Here is a 20,593-nt window from a genome sequence, read left to right on the forward strand (position 1 = left end):
CATAAAAGCTTTTGTTAGGCGTTTGAGTCCTACTTTAGAAACAGAAAGGAGAACAGCGTCATCTGCATACAATAACAGAGGACAATGCAGGTTTGCTAACTTAGGGGGGTGGAAGTCCGGGGATTGACAATAGAGGGACAGATCATTCATGAAAAAATTAAATAGAAGTGGGGCTAGTATGCAGCCTTGCCTTACACCTTTTGTTGTAGTAATGGGGTTTGTGAGATGTCCTTCACGACTACATCTAACACGAAAGGATGTGTGGTGGTGCAGACGGCTAATTAAGAAGAGGAGTGAGTCTCTTGTCAATCGTAGATTTTGCGAGTTTCGCCCATAGTATCTCCCTAGGGATGGAATCAAAAGCTGATTTCAAGTCGACAAAGGCAACAAACAGGCCGTTACCCCAGCGGTTCTTGTATTTTTCAGCTAAGTGATTTAAAATCACACAGTGTTCTATCCCAGACCTACCTTTCCGGAAAGCTGCCTGCTCCCTCCCAAGGATATTATCCTCCTCCAACCAAGATGAGAGTCTCTCTTTTAAGTAGCAGGCATATAGTTTGCCAATAATGGAAAGGAGGCTAATTGGGCGGTAATTTGCTGGGTCCTCTTTGTTCCCTTTTTTAAATATAGGGATAACTATGGATTCGAGCCAAGACTCAGGAAAGCATACAGAGTTATTGATCAGAGTAAAGAAATTTGCTAGAAGAGGGGCCCACCAAGCTTGGTGCGCCTTCAACATTTCAGAAAGTATATTATCAGGTCCAGGAGCTTTGCCGGATTTCAAGCTAGCAATCAAATCAATAATTTCTTTTTGGGTTACAGGTGGCCAAGTGGGAAGATTTGTTAAATTATCGATAAAGGAAATGGCATTTACAGTCACATTGTTTGCAGAAAAATATTTCTCCCAGAGGTATGGGGAAATGTGGCAAGGGGCCGGATTTAGTGGGCTCATAGAACCAGAGACCAGCTCCCAGAAACACTTCGAATTATTTGATCTGGAAGCTTGAATTAAGGCTTCCCAATCTTCATGCATCACCTGCCTTTTTTGATGACTATCATATGCTTGTAGTATTTTTTGATAATAAAATACTCAGGGGGGAGGGTGGTTAAATTTTGGTGTCAATATTGATGGTATAGCCGTCTCAGCTGTTTCTTAGCATCAAGACAGTCCTTATCAAACCATCTGGGAAAACCAGTGGTAGGAAGAGCCCTGAAGGAAGAAGATGACGGGATAATAGAGGCTTTAAGGTTTGTAGTTAAGGAGTTATACGCTATTGACGCTAAATATGAATCAGTAGCATGCATGATCTCCCTCTGTAAGGACAGAGCAGAGGGGGAAGTGAGAAATAAGGCCACATTAGAGGCTACTATGGGAGTCCAAAAGGTCCTTTTATGGGTGGGGTGGATTGGATTTACCATTGGTTTATGGGTAAAGAGCAAGCGACCGCGTTCTGGTAGATAAAAGGAAAAGGTAAGGGGAAGGTGATCACTATCCTGTCTGGAGCCGACAGAAAAGTCCAAAATAAACCTGAACAGGGAATGCGAGATCAAGGCGTAATCGATGACACTGCACCCGAGGCCAGAAATGTAGGTAAATTCCGCACATGAATCTATCTGCTTATGACCATTCAACATTATTAGGCTGTGGCTAGCAAGGAATCAATATAAACATATTCCACCATAATTTATCTTGGGGTCCTTGGAAGTCCTAGCATAGCCTGGGAAGTATGGGGCGGTGTCCTCACCTCCCCAGAGGTTTGAAGCAAATAGCGCATCATTGTGGGGGCCAGACCTGGCATTGAAATCACCCATAACAATGAGAGGCGCTTTGGGGAATTTAGCCTCGAGTGATGTTAGATAATTGGTAAGAACGTCCCAGTCACGGTCAATTTGTGCCCGAGAGGCATGAGGGGGAATATAAACATTTACTAACAGAAGAGAAAATGTGCTAAAAGATAATAAAACAGCCTGTGCAATGTTTTTACAAGGGGTTAAACTTATAGAGCGAGCTGTTACAGAAGTAGAAATGAGTATGGCTAGGCCTCCTTTGGGTCTGCCTTTGGAACTGGGTTGGGAATAGGTCGCTGGTAAACATGAACAAGAGAAACCATCCACTATTAATTTAAGGGTACACCACGTCTCCTGTAAGAAAATTAAGTCAAATTTGTTCAAAAAAGTAATAAAGTCAGGATTTTTTTGTTTGGCATTCCACCCTGCAATGTTCCAGGAGAGAAGGTGGAATGTAAAATTAGGTGAGAGAACAGAAACCTGGCATGCATTAATAATTGAATTCGTAGGATGAGAAATTTCCTTTGCAGTATAAGATTTGCAGAGTGAGTGCTGTGATGTCCTGAAATGAGGGTTTACCATTTTTTCAGGAGATTCACAGGTTAGAATCGAGTTTTTAGAATTTAATAAGGGTTGTCAAGTCAGTTCAGGAACCTCATGTACTATCACATCACATATTGTGCTAGGTCTACAAACATTTGAGTAACAATGTGGCAGTACCTTTAAGGGAACTTTCAGAGGAGAAACTTGAATGCTGGATGGTGAGTTCAGTTCATAGTCCTCCAAGTATCTGGAGCATGTCCTTTTTGCCCTTAGATTGTTTAACAGGTTCTGCATTTTGTTTATGACCTCGCTTTGTTCACTCTCAGTGAATGTATGGAAACTATTTAATAGTTCCTCCTCGCCCTCACAAGCAAAGTCAAACGCAAGATCTTGATTTTCCTTACTGTTTACCAGAGAAGAAGGTGACGGTATCGGAACGAAAATGGGAGCTGGTAGTGGGGAGGAGCTTACTTCATCCAAAATAATAAGATCAGAGTTTATGGAGTTAAGTGTTTCAAAGTTTAATGTTTCTTGTGCTGGGGGAGTCGAAGGGGATAAATTCTTTTCCAGCATAGTTGATCCTAATGATAGAGAAGAGCAGTTCATGTTTAATGTGCTTTTAAGAGGAAGCTGTTCCAGGAATGGATCCAAGTTTCCAGAGTTTGATATATTTTTGCTGCTGTTCGAGGAAGACTTCCTCCTCTCTTGTGAAGAGATAAGGTTTGTTGTTGGAGTTCTCTTTGTGAACAAGGAAATTGGACTGGCCAGGTTTGTGAAATGTCTCTGAACGGATATTCCATGGTAGCTGAGAAGGGATTTATTTGCAATTATCCGTGCTATTGTCTCAGCCGATTTAAAGGTAAGTAAAGCAGACGTTTTTGTTGAGGGGTTGTAAAGGAATTCCACATACGAGATATCGTCAGGCCGTAAATCCATTACACCTAACGACTGGAGGGCGTAACACACTCTTTGCTTCCTGATGTTTACTTTTTCTTTGATGTTAAGAAGAGGAAGGTTCAATAGTGCAAGTTTGTTTGAATTATATTTGAGAAGCCAATTCCCATTTGTATTCTCACGTTGTGAAATCTTGTTATTGGTAGAGCATTTTCCGCTATAGGACCTCGGGTTGGGGTGAGTAAGTAGCTCTGGGAGATTTGAACTTTTTTTCCTTTCTGGTAAGGCTTTGCAATAAGATCTAGGGGGTGTTTTCACTATAGATGAAGCAGATAAATTTTTTGTTTGCGAAGCTGTTTGCTGTTGAGCTTTAAGTACTTTAAAAAGTTTCTGAAAGTTCATCTTCTTACTCCTTGACGGTTTGTAATTTTTTTTGTTTTTGGATTTTTTCCCTTTAGGTGCAATACAAGGTTTCTTTATGTTTGCACACTTCAGAGTTGTTGTTGTTTCGTGGGGGGGTAGAGTGTAGTTTAAACTCAAATATAGTTTGGATAGTTCTTCCATAAATGATTTTAGTAGGTTGTTTGTTTCTTCCAAAAAGGTTTTGATGTTTTCAGTCTCTTTTGCCACGATGGCTAATTGTAACTGCACACATTTTTGGCCAGTTAGAAGTAGTTTTTGGCCAATTTGTGCCAGTTCCATGGTTTCGGTAACTTCTGTAGAGCAGGCAGAAGATGGCTGTGATTGAGTAAAAACGGGAGTCTGGCTGTCGATGTCTGTAGCGTGCACAGTAGACAGAATGTCTGAGGGGGAATGTAAGTCACTGTCCTTGTACAGAGAGGTACCTGCAGCAGAGAGTTGATCAGACTAGGTGTATGCGTTTGCCCAAAAAGGGGATCTGTGGATTTTCCATACACCAGGCTTTGTAAAATTTCTGGGTCATCCATTGCCTGGAATTCCTCACTCAAGCAGGTGCAGAATTGTTCTGTTTCGATTTGGGAAGGGGTTTTCTCAATAGATCGTGACACATTTCTCTTTGTCTTGCCCGCTTTAGTTGGTAAAAAGAAGTTTGTAATTTTAAGCTGTTGATCCCCATTCCCAGATTCTTCCAAATCCTGGTCTGATTTATGATCATGTTCATAACATCTTTTTCTTGTTTGAACCATTTTAAAAACTATAAGGTTTGCCTTTTAAACTCTAAGATGAACGGAGGTATAATTATAAATTGTCGACTCCAAGGCTAAGTAGTTTTATCTTAGGAATCCTTAGATTTTGTTATGGTAAATTATATTCCTTGAGTTAGTAGTGCGAAGCAGAGTTGTGACTCACCGGCTGATAAAGAGTCTGTTTTCTTGCTGATAAAATAGTCCCATAGCCTTCAAAAATAGGTGTTGTTGATGCTGTTAGGTTCCAGAATAAAAATTTCCAAAGAATATCTCTAAAGATAGCAAAAAAAGAGGCAAGACGGGTATGAGCTCCAGAGCTCGCTAGCGGACCTGCCTGCCAGCAGCCATCTTCGCTTTCTTTAAGTACTTTCTAGTACTTAAAAAGCTCCATAACCTTTGAGAGTGCTTGAAGGGAATGCTTGAAATCACCACTATCCTGGATCATTTCTGAGCTGAATTTGGGGGTGTCTGTGCATCCCTACCTGATTCAATTGATTTCTATCACAATAGTGGAGTTCAGCAATTTAGAACTCTTTTCCAAATTTAACTTCATCTAGTGATGAGCATGTCTGGGGTCATACCAGCTCCTTAATAATTATATTTGTTTTGATCACTGCAGCAAAACATTCTGGTATTTGCTGTTCTTTCCCATATTTCCTCTCACAGGAAGCAGCAGGCATAGGGAAAGGATGGGCAGGAGAGAATTAATAAACATAATGTGACGTTAAGTGATCACTTGACCAAACACACACACAACTGACTTACTGGCTTCCAGCATTCATCATATGGCTACAGAATACGATACTCATTGATTTGCTTAGGTAAATGCTTGCACGATAAGACTTCAATTATATTATCGCCAAATCAATGACAAAAGTAGTCTGTGGCTAAGAATCACTGTATTATTTAGTAGTAGCAGCATGCACACTCTGACCTGTAGCAGTGGAGCTGGGTGGCCGGGTGTATGACACATTATAAGTCGTTTCGTCAACCAGTGGTGGAGGATACATCCGCCGACGGATAAAGAAACCCGCCCCACAACAAAACAAAACTCCCATCATCAGAAGGAACCTGAGCAAAGGTAAAGGAGAGAAGGAACCAATTTAATCTGTAAAACCATGAAGATTTACTCAATTACAGATCCTAGTGTAAAAAAAAGGAATTAGCCCGTTCAAAATATTCACAGGACCCAGATGGCTCAGCATCAAAACTTAGTCTGAGACCAAGGTTGATCTGAAAAAACATGTACCATGTTATCTCTTAAAGGAAGTTCAATGTTTTTTTCCAGCCTGACTATATGCTTCGGATAGCCACTTCCTGCCTCAGCTTTGAGATGTGGAGAATTTGGGCAATACACATCCACTGCGAGGCCTGTAAATGCAGGCACTAATGTGGTCATCTGTGGTAAGATTTTCCTCCAGGACACACAACTCCCACAGGGTAGCTTTTGTTATAACATGTAGCATTTGTATAAGAAACGACTGACATAGGTATGCTTAGGTATATTTTATTATGAGCTAGTAGCTTTTAGAATTTATTTGCAAGGCTGGAGTAGTATATACAACCCCTGCCTTTGGATTTTTCTGGTTTTATCTATAAAACCATTCATTAGGAACCTAAAGAACAAAACCCCTCAATCATCTACCAATCATTAACCAGGCTTAAATTGAGATTTCTTAAAATGGTATTTCCCTTCAAGCAGGCAGAGTTAGTGGGTGCTTGGGGCAATCAGTGGATGTTTTACTTTTAATAAATGCACATCATATTGTGCACAGAACTATAAGCAACCCTCACCTCAACATATGGCAAACATCCCATTCATTTAATATGTTTTTATTTGGATACCTTTCAAGGAAGAAGTTTAAAGTTGCAGACTTAATCCTGCTGCAAGTCTACAACCTGGTTCACGCATCACAGTAAACCAAAATGAAAACCAAAAAAAGTGTTATTTTGTCCATGGCACAGCACCATGCAAACTTTTGAGCACCTGCACCTGCCAAGACCTTCCCTGACACCCTTGAGAAGACCCACCTCAAGCTTACCCTTCCTCTTGCTGCAAAAAACCCCATATTTATAGCCCAACAGAAGGCTCATGTCAGGACTGAGGAGTAGCAGTGATTTGGGGGGCAATCACAATTTGGGAGACAGCTCATTCCTCCACAGCTAAGATCCCCTGCACCCAACACACACAAACCCCATCACCTTGGATTGACTACAATAGAGATTTTTTCAAGAGACCATTTCTGGGGAGGGGGGGTCACAGCTGAGGAGGAAAATGTTAACTCCCCCTCCCCCCTGGCAAAAACACCTCTGTGCACATTTTTTTCCCAAATAATAAATCAGCCTATTCACTCTATTATACCTTTTCCTGTCATTCATGGGCTACTGCCAACTCTCAATTTAGTAATACTGGCAAAACAATGCTGGATATTGCCAAATGTGGGAGGTTTCCAAAAGGAATGTTTGAGGGTAGACAGGGATATCTACACTGCAGACCTAAACCAGTTTAATAGGCATTCCTTCTTCCCTAGGAAGTCTTGAAAACTGTAGATCTGTGAGGGGATCTAAAGATCTCCAATAGAGAATCCTCAGTCCTTACCCCAAACTTCAGTTCTGAGGATTCCCAGGGGAACCCAATCATAATTACATTAGTACTAAAACTGCTATAAATTTGTAGTGTAGATATAGACTGAGAGAAAGCAATGAACGAATGCAACACTAAACTTATCAATAGTTACCACTGACTTACCAAAAATACCATAGTCGCTGAATAGACAGAGTCCTTATGCAGCACCTTAAACCACAGCAGTCTTCATAGGAGCGACATCTGCATAAGAATAAAAAAGGATATTTGGGAATTGCAAAGAAAAGATGCAGCCTGTCAGAATAAAGCATTGGCAGGAAAGAAAAATCTCTGCGGGCTAAGATTCTGTCAAACCTCATGGTTTTAGCTGTCAACACATTAGCTGAAGAACAGACACAGAAGATCCAACTATTCCAATGCAAGGAGATCTAAGAGTGCCATTTGTGACATTATACATCTGGAAGCAAAAGCTGTACCATGTTGCTATGGCTGCACAAGACACAGCTGGGATGCTCCCTTGAGACTGATAGCAATGCTAATTTGGGCTGTAAAGAAGCCAGCACTACTAGTGCCCAGCCCTCGTAGACACTAATACAGAGAGGTCCTCCGCGTTAGTTACAACTGATTTTCACTTCATTCATATTCATGTGGTTACACTTGGGATGCACTAGGAGACAAAAAAGAAACATGCCTGCAGCTTTGCATTAATTTCCTATTGTTTCCAAAGCAGAAGAGAGATCAAACATGGAGTAAATCAGATAATATTGGGCTGGTTCACACACATGACTGCAGCAACAAATAGATACTTGTATGTGTGAATACAGATCAACCAAAGGAAAAAGGAAGTTGTTCTAGAAAAGTATAACTCTAAAAGGTGAATTATACCAGAGACTACAGCCAATGGAAATAATAACAAAATCAGATCAATCTTTTTAAGATTCAAAACAATGAGTTGTATATTGTAATTTATTATGACTGTCCTATAAAAAGCTGTACAGCCTACTTACAAAATGTCTGTATAAAAACATTTAATTTGATCCACTGTGAAACAGCAAGTAAATCTGAAAGTCCAAAAAATTCAAAGACAGCTGAGCCCAATCGTGGCTGACGGGTAGCTGGTCACTGGACTCATTTCTACAAAGATCTTCACCAGAGGCCAAATTAAAAATGAACCTCAACATTAATTGTTTAATGCATCCTGCCTTTTAGTACGTTTAAAGGCAGATAGCAAAAGGCACTAAAATATATACCATCTACTTGTTTTGACACTGCAGTAAAAGAAGGCATTAGCTTAAGTGATGCTTTCTTTGGAGGGAGATCAAAGACACAGGAAAGAAAACAAGTCAAGTGAAAAGGAAAGCTGTGTAGCACTGGAAGGGCATCATCCCAAGGACTCAAATAAAAAACAAAAATAATGTTGAGCAGGAAAAGAAATCCAAAAGTCATTTCTGAAATAAAGGTTCTCTTTTTTTTTTAAAGCAATTAGTACAACATTATTTTTTATATTTCTATTCTGCCTTCCTATTATAATGTTCAAGGCAACACTCGTGGTAAGTTCAACATTATTTTAACTTTTGGGAAGACAGACAGTGCTAAGAATTAAGATCTGCCTTGCTGTTCCCATGGGATGTTTTGTGAGACAAATTTACAACACTCAAAACTTGATGCAGAGGTCTGCTTCACACCTCAGATTTTAAGTGCACACCTAAACATAAAATGTGTGAAAGAGACATATTTAGAAAAATGTGTATCAGGTACACCAATCAGAAAGCCAAGACTGGCTGTAGCTCCTTGTCATGTGCAAATCCTTGGTTGCAAACACTGGTTTGCTGCCACATAATATGTGGAATGGCCTTAAGACTTTCTAGTCCTACAAAAACTGCAGTGGGTGGCGAGCACTGAATGTTGCACCAGTGTTTAAATGTGAGCATTGCAAGAATATTTCTCCAGTATTGCAAATATATGAATGCTAGCACAAGTTCAGGCACTGTATGCAAGTATAATCAGATTACAGTCAGTCCAGAAGTTAAATATTTCTTTCCAACCTCAGAAAGCCCTCCCTTCCGTTCCTGATACTAGTTCTGAAGCCTTAGAATACAGTTACACTAGACTGGATCCCAGCCTCAAATCATGGTGCCATTTCAAGCCCTAAAGTCCCTGATAGTAGGTTAATTTAAAAATCACCTGGAATATAGATTTCTCAGAATTCAACACAAACAAATCTGCCTGTTGTACACTATTCAGTCTGAACATAAACCAAATAATACAAAGCCAAGAGGAGATGCATCATGACTGCAGCGGCTTGAGATGTCTCCCCTTCCCACACATACTTGCAGGAAAAAAAGATTAAGAACACCTTGTTTCCCTTTGTAGCAGTAATAGGTCAGCCTTGAACAGTGACCAGGCATACAAAGTGTTTAATGAGCTGGAGAACATCAGACCTCAATATGTCACTGCTTAGACATAAGAGAAGCCCAAAAGAGAGAGGAAAATATTTATTATAACAGTTCATTCATTCAGCATTTATAGATTATATGGTAATACAACAGAACAAGACCAGTTCTCCTCTCTGTGGCAGGACAGAACAATATCGTAAAAAACAGTGAGAGTATATAGTCAACACAAGTTACATGGCATATGAAAATATGGCCACTTCTACATAAACGACAGTTCCTATTAACAGAACAAAAACAGTTCTTAATCATACAACACACTTTAGTGCAATGCTCGTCGTTAAGACAGGCAGGGAGGAAGAGGAGAGGAACGATATATTTCTAGGAACCCCGACAGCAGTGTCTGGGGCAAGGGTAGGTTTTGCTTCCTCTCCACTATATACTATGGATTCCCATCTCACACGGCCAAACTATAACGTGTGGTGCTATCAGTGCAATTATAGGGTGACGTATCTGCTGTGGATTGACACATCTTGGGTAGCTAATACACGACACGTATGTCTAGCAGAACCGTTGCCTGGCCCCATATTCCCAAAGTACTAGGAGTAACACCAGAAAACTAAGGAAAGGCCAACTCCCAAATCCAGACTGATCTTGATATTCATGAAGAAGATAGCCCACACAAGATAGGGGGCGATCTGAAGGCACATGAGGCCACCACCTTGCTGAAATGAAGTAGGGCTGGGCCTGGTAGCATCTGGAGGGGTGACTACTGGGAACCACATGCCACCTTGGCTTTCATGATGGGAAAAAGACAACCTGTATTGGGTAGAGAGAGACAAAGTATTTCCAACATTTTTCATCACTGTAAAAAGCCTTGGGGTTATAGCCAACTAAGTTCTACGCAGAGTAGACCCACTGAAGTTAAAGAACCTAAGTGAGTCACATTCATTAACTTCAACGGATGTTCTCTGAGCAGGACTAGCACTGGATATCACACTTTGTCAGGAAATATAATTTCACCAGGCAACTGAAATGGTAACAGCTATATTAAGGGCGAAAATACAGGTGTAGCATTTCTCCAGACATTTTCTCCTCTGTCGCTCTTTGTAGAGGCTACAATGTGTAGCAGAAGACCTGCACTCAGGGAAAGGAGCTTCTTAACCCTTTCACCTCTAGTAGTATTTCCTGTGTCAAAATCAGTTTCAAATCCTCACTCTTCCACAAAGCTTATTTTGGATCAGCTACTCACTCTCGGCCTAAACCAAATGACAAATGGGCGGCAAGGATTAAAGTGAGGGGCAGGCAGAGGAGAACTACACACACGAGGCAGAACTTCAATAGGGAGGTAAAGATAAAGGTGTCCCCGCACTTATAGTGTGACTCGTTTCCGACTCTTAGGGTGATGTCTTGTGACGTTTACTAGGCAGAACGTATATATGGGGTGGAATTGCTAGTTCCTTCCCCGGCCTTTCTTTACCCCCCAGCATATGCCGGGTACTCATTTTACCGACCACGGATGGATGGAAGGCTGAGTGGACCTTGACCCTTTTTACCGGAGATTCGGCTTCCTCCTTCCGTTGGAATCGAACTCCGGCCGTGAGCAGAGCTTCGGCTGCATTACCACCGCTTACCACTCTGCGCCATGGAGGATCATGCACCAATAGGGAATGGGTAGCTAAAAATGTAGATGAAATAAGTCTTTATACATAGTTGAGAGAGAGAGATGCTGCAAGGAGCCTACAGTCTAAGGCCCCATCTGGACTATACATTTCAAGCAGTACCATGCCACTTAAACAGCAATGGCTTCCCCCAAAGGATCCTGGGAATGGTAGTTTGTTAAGGGAGCTGACAGTTGAAAGGAGACCCCTACTCCCCTCACAGAGCTACAATTCCCAAAGTTCCCTGGGAAGAGGGATTGATTGTTAGACCCCTCTGAGCACTGTAGTTCTGTGAGCAGAATAGGAATCTCCTAACAACTCTCAGAACCTTAACAAACTTCAGTTCCCAGGATTCTTTGGTGGAAAACCATGACTATTTAAAGTGGTATGATACTGCTTTAAATGAACACTGCAGATGGGGCTTAAAGTTTGGAGGTAGTACCAGCACTGGAAGAAAGAGAGGGAAAGACAAGAATAGCACAGGCTGAATGTACGCAAATACAGTTAAAGTTAATTTCACTTGGTGACTGCTGGGATTAAAGTTGTTTATGCTGAAGACAATGACCGTTTAAACCTTTTGCAGAATGGTGTGCAGAGGAACAAAAGTGTATCATCACGGAGGAAGCAACAATAAATGATGCTCATAGCCTCTAGAATATAATCCCACTGCATCATTTGGCCTGAAATTCATTACCTTGACTGGATTTGCCTCCCATCAGCACCCATTAGGCTCCTGTTTAGGGGGAACTGAAGATTCAGTCCTTCATTTGCCATCATCAACAGGCTCTTTCTTATAGAATCACAGAGTTGGAAGGGGCCTTGTAGGCCATCGAGTCCAACCCCCTGCTCATAGCAGGAAATCCACAGCTAGAGCATCTCCCGCAGACAGCCGTCCAGCCTCTGCTTGAAGAAATCCAGCGAAGGGGATCCCACCACCTCTCTAGGCAGTCGGTTCCATTGCCGAACTGCCCTTACTGTCAAGAAGTTCCTTCTAATGTCCAATCTGAATCTACGCTCCTGCAACTTAAAACCATTAGACCTAGTCCTACCCTCTGGGGCAGCAGAGAACAAATCTGTACCCTCCTCTATGTGACAGCCCTTCAGGTACTTAAAGAGTGCAATCATGTCACCCCTCAGCCTTCTCTTCACCAGACTGAACATGCCAAGTTCCTTCAAACTTTCCTCATAAGACTTGTTCTCCATACCGGCTATCATCCTCATCGCCCTCTTCTGAACCCACTCCAACTTGTCTATATCTTTCTTAAAATGAGGCGCCCAGAACTGAATGCAGTATTCCAGATGAGGCCTGACTAATACAGAATATAGTGGGACTATTACTTCCCTCGACCTGGAAACTATAGCTCTGCTTATGCAGCCCAAAACTGTGTTTGCCTTTTTTGCCGCAGCATCACACTGCTGGGTCATGTTCAACTTGCGATCCACTACAATTCCAAGGTCCTTCTCACACGCACTACTGCTTAGCCGGGTATTTCCCATCCTGTACCCGTGCATTTTGTTTTTGTGGCCTAAATGCAGAATCTTGCATTTGTCTTTATTGAATTTCATTTTATTAAGTTCAGCCCAATTTCCTAGTCTATCCAGGTCCCTTTGGATTTTATTCCTGTCTTCCATTGTGTTAGCTATCCCTCCCAGTTTCGTATCATCCGCAAACTTCATAAGGCTTCCCTCCACTCCATCATCTAAGTCATTGGTAAAAATGTTGAAGAGTATCGGCCCCAGGACAGAACCCTGTGGCACTCCACTCGAGACCTCCTTCCAGTCCGAAGCAGAGCCACCAACGACCACTCTTTGAGTATGGTTTTCCAACCAGTTGTGAATCCACCTGACAGTATTTCCATCTTGTCCGCATTTGACCAGTTTGCTAATCAAAAGGTCGTGGGGGACTTTGTCAAACGCTTTGCTGAAATCTAGATAGATGACATCTACAGCATTTCCACCATCTACTAAGCTAGTGACCCGATCAAAAAAAGAGATGAGATTAGTTTGACAGGATTTTTTCTTGACAAACCCATGCTGGCTCCTTTTAATCATAGCATTGTCATCTAGATAGTTGCCAATGGACTCTTTTATTATCTGTTCTAATATCTTTCCCGGTATTGAAGTCAGACTGACCGGCCTGTAATTCCCCGGATCTTATGATGTTCAACAGAATATATGAGTTGTCTCCATTTGAGTATCTGGGTGTGAGTGCTTATACATGTCCAATTCATCTCACTGATGTACTGGAATATAAATTCATTATTTTTGTGTAGAATTTATCAATCTTGGGCCACACAACAAATATGAGGCATCACTTCCCTAGCAGATATGCTATGAGGAAGTACTTCTGGACATGACAGATCTGGCAGATTCATTATTTCAGAAAAATCCATATTTTGTTTGGTTTGGCTATGCATCCAACATGCTTCCTTGTTTCCCCCTTATTTAACCTGTGCTAAAGCGGCAGTGCTGATCTACTGCCATACACGCTTCTGCAGCTGAAGACACAAAACCTGATGCTAAGGGGGAAATGGTGCCTTATTATGAATGTGTATAGGCAGAAGCAGAACAGGAACCCTGTTGTGAATGTCATCACAAAATCTTTCCTGCAGTGAAGCAGAAAGTGAAACCCTGATGGCACAAAAGCATGTTTTGATGAAGAGGTGAAAAAAATATCTTGTTTAAATTAACCCCTCTGTTCAGGCCAAAGGCCTGTGAATCACTCTGAATATTGCATTTACCTGAACTGTGGAAGAAGTAATTTGTGGATCAAAGCTTTTGCTCCTTTCTTAAAAGTCTTATAGATATTCCTCTCTCAAGGGCACAGAGTTGGTGCAGTATCTAAAGACCAGGGCTAAGAGTGGAAATATTAATATGAGTTCTCAGAGAAGAAAAGAGAATTGGCAGTTGACTGGGACTGTTGCTAAGAGAGTTTTATGTTTGGTTCATACATGGAACATAAGAAAGTAAGAGCCCTACTGGATCAGACCATAGGCCTTTCTATACCATCCACTGCCTTATACCAAGAGGGGCTGGCTGCCTACCAGAAAAGAGTCAGCTTTCTTTATTCGTGCTGGAATAGCGTTTTGCATCTAACTAGTGGCTCTTGTTCCTCTGGAAGCCAGAGCAACCCTCCTTTCTTCTTGGTGGTCCTGGGGCAACTGTCAGTCAAAGCAGAGATCCTTTATGAAGCATATATTTTTGAAATCTACATAGTTTAGTCAGTTTAATTGGAAAGGTGTGACTAATCCATGGCTTACAACCCACATCTGGCCTCCAGGAAGTTTTTTGTGGGCCCCCAAAATATTTTGAAGCATTTAAACACACACACACACACAGATTTTGACTGGTTCCATGGGTCTCCTGCTGTGATGCCAAAAGGTTTTTTTGAGAAGAGTCCCCCAAGACTTCCCTACATTAAAAAAAAAAATTACTGCTCCCATAGGATCCCTGCTATGATAGCAAAAGGTTTTGTGACCCTGCAAGACCTGCCCCTGCATCTTCCACATTAAAAAATAAATTACAATTATTTCTTTTTCATTATTGTCTGCTCCCATAGGATAGGACAGCCTTTCCCAGCTAGTGGGCCACCAGATGTTGTTGGACCACAATTCCCATCTTTCCTGACCATTGGCAATGCTGGCTGAGGCTGATGGGAGTTGTGGTCCAACAACATCTGGTGGCTCACTAGTTGGGAAAGGTTGGGATAGGGTGATGCCCAAATGTGTCTATTTAAAAAAAAAAACATTTCATAAAAATACTGAATACTGCCATAGATCCCCTGCTGTGATGCCAAATGTCTCTTTAAAAAAAGAAACAATCGGCACATTCACTTTACATTTTAGCCACACCAGATTTGACATACAACTCTGAAGGGTTGAACATTGGTCAATGCATCCCTCAGCCTGAAAAAGATTCATTAACAAGCAAAAAACCTTGCGGGTTAAGAACATACCTATAGACAACAGATATCTCTATCAAACTTTAAAAAGCAGGGAAATTGGGTAGCTATAGTGAATGCACCAGGGGAGCAGGAGACCTGACCTTTCTGAGATACTGGACTGCCCTACAAATTTGTAAAAATGCAAACACAATTTGGCTTGGTCTTTCACAGTCCAATCCACTTCCTGTGTAGCTTGCAAGAATTTGGTAACATGCCTCTGCGCATATGGTGAGTGGTGGCAACACCTGCCATCTCCAAAGATGGAGAATTACATTCTTGTATGTTTGTTGGTGTTCTTCTTACTTTGCTTCTTTTCTGTGTTACTACTGTTTCAACAGAGAATCTAACCTAGAAAATTATATTTCTCTCATTATTCATCCTAGAAATCTGTGTCAAATTTATTTTTATTAATTTCAAAGCCTTTTTATTGGTCAGTGTCATATGATGGTGAAGACAGCCTTTTGTGTTTCAAACTGGAGGCTATGGTCTATTTCTATTTTGGGTGCATTAACAGTTGAATCTGAAACTGCACTTTGATGTAAAGTCAGACTGATTACCATTTGTTGCTACTTAAGCAATGACTCTAGCTGTTGGAAAAAAACAAACTTGGCCTACCCAAGATTAATGTTTTCAGCCTGCTATGCTTAAACTATTTCACTTAAGGAAAGGTGGGCATGGTCAATTAAAAACATAGAGGACACATCGAATTTTGCTAGAATATATTTCACCTCCCACTGTTTTATCTTGTGCAAACTGAGACACTTCTCATCTCCGTTGTAAACTATTCTGCAGCTTATGGGAAGCATCAGAATGGCATGGGGGGTATTTTCAATTTAGCATTGCGGAATGAGAAAAATCCATGCTGACTATAGTATAGTATAGTATAGTATAGTAGTCTTGTGGCTCTATAATTAGGCAACTCTGAACTAAAGCTTTAGTTGAGTATTGTGGGGGGCCAAATTTTAATTGGTGGAGCAGAGAGTGATGGGCACACTTGTTCATCTTCTGATGCTCATTTTGGCTCTGCTGTGATAGGGAGTGAAATATAAAATATCAAAGATGGCTTTTCCTTCTAACAACACCTGGCAGCTTTTGCTTATTAAACAGTAAATTTAGCCCTACTCCCATGTATTCATTCCCTATAATTAGAATAAGTGCTAATATAAAGAGAACTCATATCTATCTCCCAACACGTGTAAACACACACACACATGCATACACAGATGAACACAGAGAGAAAAGGAGGATCACTTACATATAATATGTAGGAGACAGCCCTTCAAAGTACCAGCACTGCTTTTTGGCCTCTGAATACTGAAAAGAAAGGGAAAATATGATACTGTTCATCATATAAAGCATGACCCATGAATTACACACAATATATAATAACTATATCTAACTGATGTTTTGAGAGAAAAATGTCTGCAGTACACAAATGAATACATTCAGGGTGACCAGATGCAAAGCAGGAATAGTCCCTCTTAATCTCAGCAAATGCCACACTCCCAAATGTGACCAGGGAAAGGTTGGTAGGTGCTTCTTCCCTCCCCTGCCTGCTGACTCCTCCTTACAAAACTCCTCCACATCTCCTACCCACCCAGGCTTTCTTCCAGTTCCAGAGCCTGGCTGTTTGGAAGGGGGAGTCAAAACAACTTGGAGGATATTTGCAAGGAAGACTATGTGGCCTGGGAAAGGCCTGTTGATTCTTTCCTGCAAGTGTTTTCCTGCTCATGTATTAGCACTGAGAAGGATTCCCGGAAGTAGAGGGTGGTCAAAAAGCGCCTCAGAGATTATGACAACTGGACTATCTCCAGAGTCCCACCTACTATCACTTGTTCTGTGGAAAGAATTCCAGGAGGGAAAGGGAAGGAGGGAGGCAAGTGAAGACAACATCAGGATGCACTGCAGCTGTTCCCCCTCCTCCTGCCCACCAGACCCTTCTACTACTACCTGCCCTGTGGGAAGAATCCTCCTATGTTGCTATATTTTAATATTGTTATTGTGGTTTCTATTTAATGCATCTTTGTTACTTGGAAGCAACCCATGAAGGATTTGTATCCTGGTAGGATATAGTCAATTGAAATAAACAAACAAGAGGGGAACATGGCTCTAACTGCTGCATAGGAGAGGGTATTATGGCAGAGGCAGCCCCTGTTGGTGGTAAACTGTACCTGTCAAAATGGCCTATTCCATCAAACACATTTAAATATCAGCAATTAAAAGCATAGGAGCTCTGCTCTCCTTTGCACATGGCCATGCTAATAATCTTGCAAGATGTTAATGGGCTGGGCAGGAAATACTTATGATGGTTTGTAGAGTCCTTCACGGCAAATCTATTAGTCAACATCTAATAGTAATCCTGTAAGCAAAGTGTACTATTTTCATAAATTCATAAATTCATTACAATACCCTGTCATTCTTAAGTGTGTTTAGGATTGCACCCTTAACCTCACAATGGATCGGGCTGTATTGATGACAGAACTGCTGACACTGAAACATATTCAGCAACAGCCAGATAGGTTGGTATGTGAGGTCCGGGTGAAGGAGAGAAATGGAAAATAATGAGTGCATCGGCACCTTGGGTCCCTATGTATGCACATTTCCATATATGTACCCTGGAGTCTAGATGCATCTGCATCCCCATCACTCAGATACTTAATTTCTCTAGAGGACACATTCGGAGGGGGGGGGACAAAAATGGAAACTCTAAGAACTCACCCTAAGGATGTTTTTAAAAGGTATCCCTGAAAGATCTCTACGAGTATGTTTGTTATACTGCCACAAGAGTGGCTGTATACTATAGCCATCATGGATTTTTCACATTCTGCAATGTTAAATTGATAATACCCCCATGCCATTCTGATGCTTCCCATAAGCTCATTTCAAACAAACCTTACAAAACTTAAGTCATGAACTCAGAAACACTTGCTTAACAACTCTCTAAATTTTCATGGCAATATACAAAACAGTCAAATAGAATCAAGAGTTCAAAGTGTAAAAAGAGGGGGGGGGAAACCAGACCCCTGTTGGATGTTTTTCTGTCAGTGTTCTCATAATTTGTTGAACTTAATTTAAAAACAGGCATGTTCACAGAGTACCTGAAATCCTATTAATGACCTTGCCCCATATTCTGACCTTCATCTTCTGCAGTTTAAAATTTAAAAAAATGCCTGGCTGATTTTTAATTAATTTAAGAAATGTAACATTAAAGTCAATGATAAGTATGGGCATGCTCAGTAAGAACTAACTGTCAGTGTTCTAAAAGCCAGACTCACAGTTGCTTGACTTGGCTAATCAGGGGGCCACACCCACGCCAGGCCTTCATTTCACTTTAGAAAGGCATGGCTTCCCCAAAGAATCCTGGGAAGTGTAGTTTGTGAAGGGTGCTGAGACATGTTAGGAGACTCCTATTCCCCTGACAAAGCTCCAGTGGCCAGAGTGGTTTAAAAGTCAGCCACTCTGATTGAAGCTCTGTGAGGGGAACAGGGTGTCTCTTAGCAACAGTACCCTTCATTAACTACACTTCCCAGAATTATTTGGGAGAAGCCATGACTGTCTAAAGTGAAATAACAGTCTGGTGTGGATGTGGCCGGGACAACTTTGGTTTAAACTTGGGTGGGAGACTACATGTGCCTGCTGTAGAATAAAAAGATAAAGGAAACTCTGAAAAACAATTATACTGTTCACAATGTTTTCCTTTTGGAAAGGAAAGGGGCTTTCCCTCTGCCCAGTGCCCACCCACGCAATCTCTTCTCCTCCTCTCCCCTTCCCCAGGTCAGTTTCACCTATCCTAGGCACGATTGCATAGGAGTAAATCCCATTGAATTCAAAAAGTACGCAAATGATCAAACCTGCCCTCCCCTCCTCCTCCCTCTTGTCCCTTCCCTCCCCCTTCCTTCACCCTCCCCCCTCCCCTACGGATCCCCTCCTTAAGCTCCCCTCTTTTCCTTCTTTCCTCTCCTCTCCCCTCCCCATCCTCCTCAGTCAGTTTTACCTATCCTAACCATAATTGCATGGGAGTAAATTCCATTGAACTCAATAAGCATGCAAATGATCAGACCTGCCTTTCCCCTCCTTCCCCTCTCCTCTCCCTTCCTCCGCCCTTCTTTCTCCCCTCCCCTCTTACTTCCTCCTCCTGCCCTGCCCACTCCAGCCTTCCCTCCCTTCCAGTCTAATGCTAGGCATTATTGCATGAGTACATCCCACTTAACTCAATAAACATGCAAATGATTAAACCTGCCCTCCCCCTCCCCTCCCCCTCCTGCCTGCTCCCCTCCCCCTTCTCCCCTCCCCAATCCCTGCAGTCAGTTTCACCTATCCTCAGCATGATTGTAGGGGAGTAAATCCCACTGAACTCAATAAGCATGCAAATGACCAATACATTCTCGGCAAATGTGCACAGGATCCCATTTCTTAGGTCTGGTGTGAATGTAGCCAGGGACAGCTTTGGTTTAAATTTGGGTGGGAGGCTACATGTGCCTGCTGTAGAATAAAAAGATGGGGGAAACCCTGAAAAAGAATGATAATGTTCATGTTTTCCTTTGGAAAGCAAAGGGGCTTCCCCTCTGCCCAGTGCTCACCTATCCAATCTCCTCCCCTCCCCCCTCCCTCCCTCTCCCTCTCATTCCTCCCCTCCCTGCCCCCCCCAGGTCAGTTTCACCCACTGAACTCAAAAAGCATGCAAATGATCAATCCATTCTCAGCAAACTTGCACAGGATCCCACTTCTTACCTCCCAGGTTAAAAAGCAGAGAAATTCACTAATAGGCAAAAAATCAGTTTAAGAATGTACCTATGGCCAACAGATATTTCTATCAAACTTTAAAAAGCAGGGAAATTGGGCAGCTATAGTGAATGCATCATGGTAGCAGGAGACCGCTATTGTGGCTGATGAGGTCTTCTTGCAAATCCCACAACAACAAATTAGAGATGACCTTGCAATATCCCCTAATTTGGATGAAGTCAGTAAAGCCATCAATCAAATGAAGAACAAAGCTAGTGGACCTGATGGGATTTCTGCTGAAGTCTTTAAAGAAGGTGGGCCTGAATTTACACAACAAATTCATAAGCTGATCGAAAAAATCTGGATGAGGGAGGAGATCCCGGAAGACTTTAGGGATGCCATAATTATCACTCTTTTCAAGAAGGGTGATAGAACAGATTCTGGGAACTACCAAGGCATTTTGCTTATTGCTACCGCAGGTAAAATCCTTGCAAGGATCCTCGCAAATCGCCTCCTACCTATGTCAGAAGGCATCCTTCCTAAATCCCAGAATGGTTTCTGCCCTTCCAGGGGAACAGTGGACATGATCTTCACTGCATGACAGCTTCAAGAAAAATGCGGGGAGCAAAACCGACCTCTGTATATGGCATTTATTTATTTATTTATTTATTTATTTTATTTATTTATTTAGTTGCATTTCTAAACCGCCCTATAGCTAACAGCTCCCAGGGCGGTGTACAACACGATATTGTTCTGACTAAGGCCTTTGATACTGTAAATCGAACTGCTCTCTGGACCATCCTTTTGAAAATTGGATGCCCTGATAAATTTGTGAATGTTTTGTGACTCCTCCATGACAACATGACGGCAACAATTTTGGAAAACAATGGCTCTCAAAG

General features: G+C 41.8%; 1 protein-coding gene across 2 annotated transcripts in view; it reads right to left on the minus strand.

Annotated features, from left to right (window-relative positions):
* Positions 1–20,593, minus strand: part of VOPP1 (VOPP1 WW domain binding protein) — a 67,824-nt gene that overhangs the window by 6,991 nt on the left and 40,240 nt on the right. For both annotated transcript variants that reach the window (XM_061586707.1, XM_061586705.1), the window contains exons 2-4: positions 16,228–16,286; positions 7,141–7,218; positions 5,326–5,462 (exon numbers count right to left, since the gene is read on the minus strand). In XM_061586707.1, coding sequence (XP_061442691.1) covers positions 5,326–5,462; positions 7,141–7,218; positions 16,228–16,286 — 274 coding nt within the window. The remainder of the gene's footprint in view (positions 1–5,325; positions 5,463–7,140; positions 7,219–16,227; positions 16,287–20,593) is intronic.

Source organism: Rhineura floridana, chromosome 10, assembly GCF_030035675.1.
Source record: "Rhineura floridana isolate rRhiFlo1 chromosome 10, rRhiFlo1.hap2, whole genome shotgun sequence".
Lineage (NCBI taxonomy): Eukaryota > Metazoa > Chordata > Lepidosauria > Squamata > Rhineuridae > Rhineura > Rhineura floridana.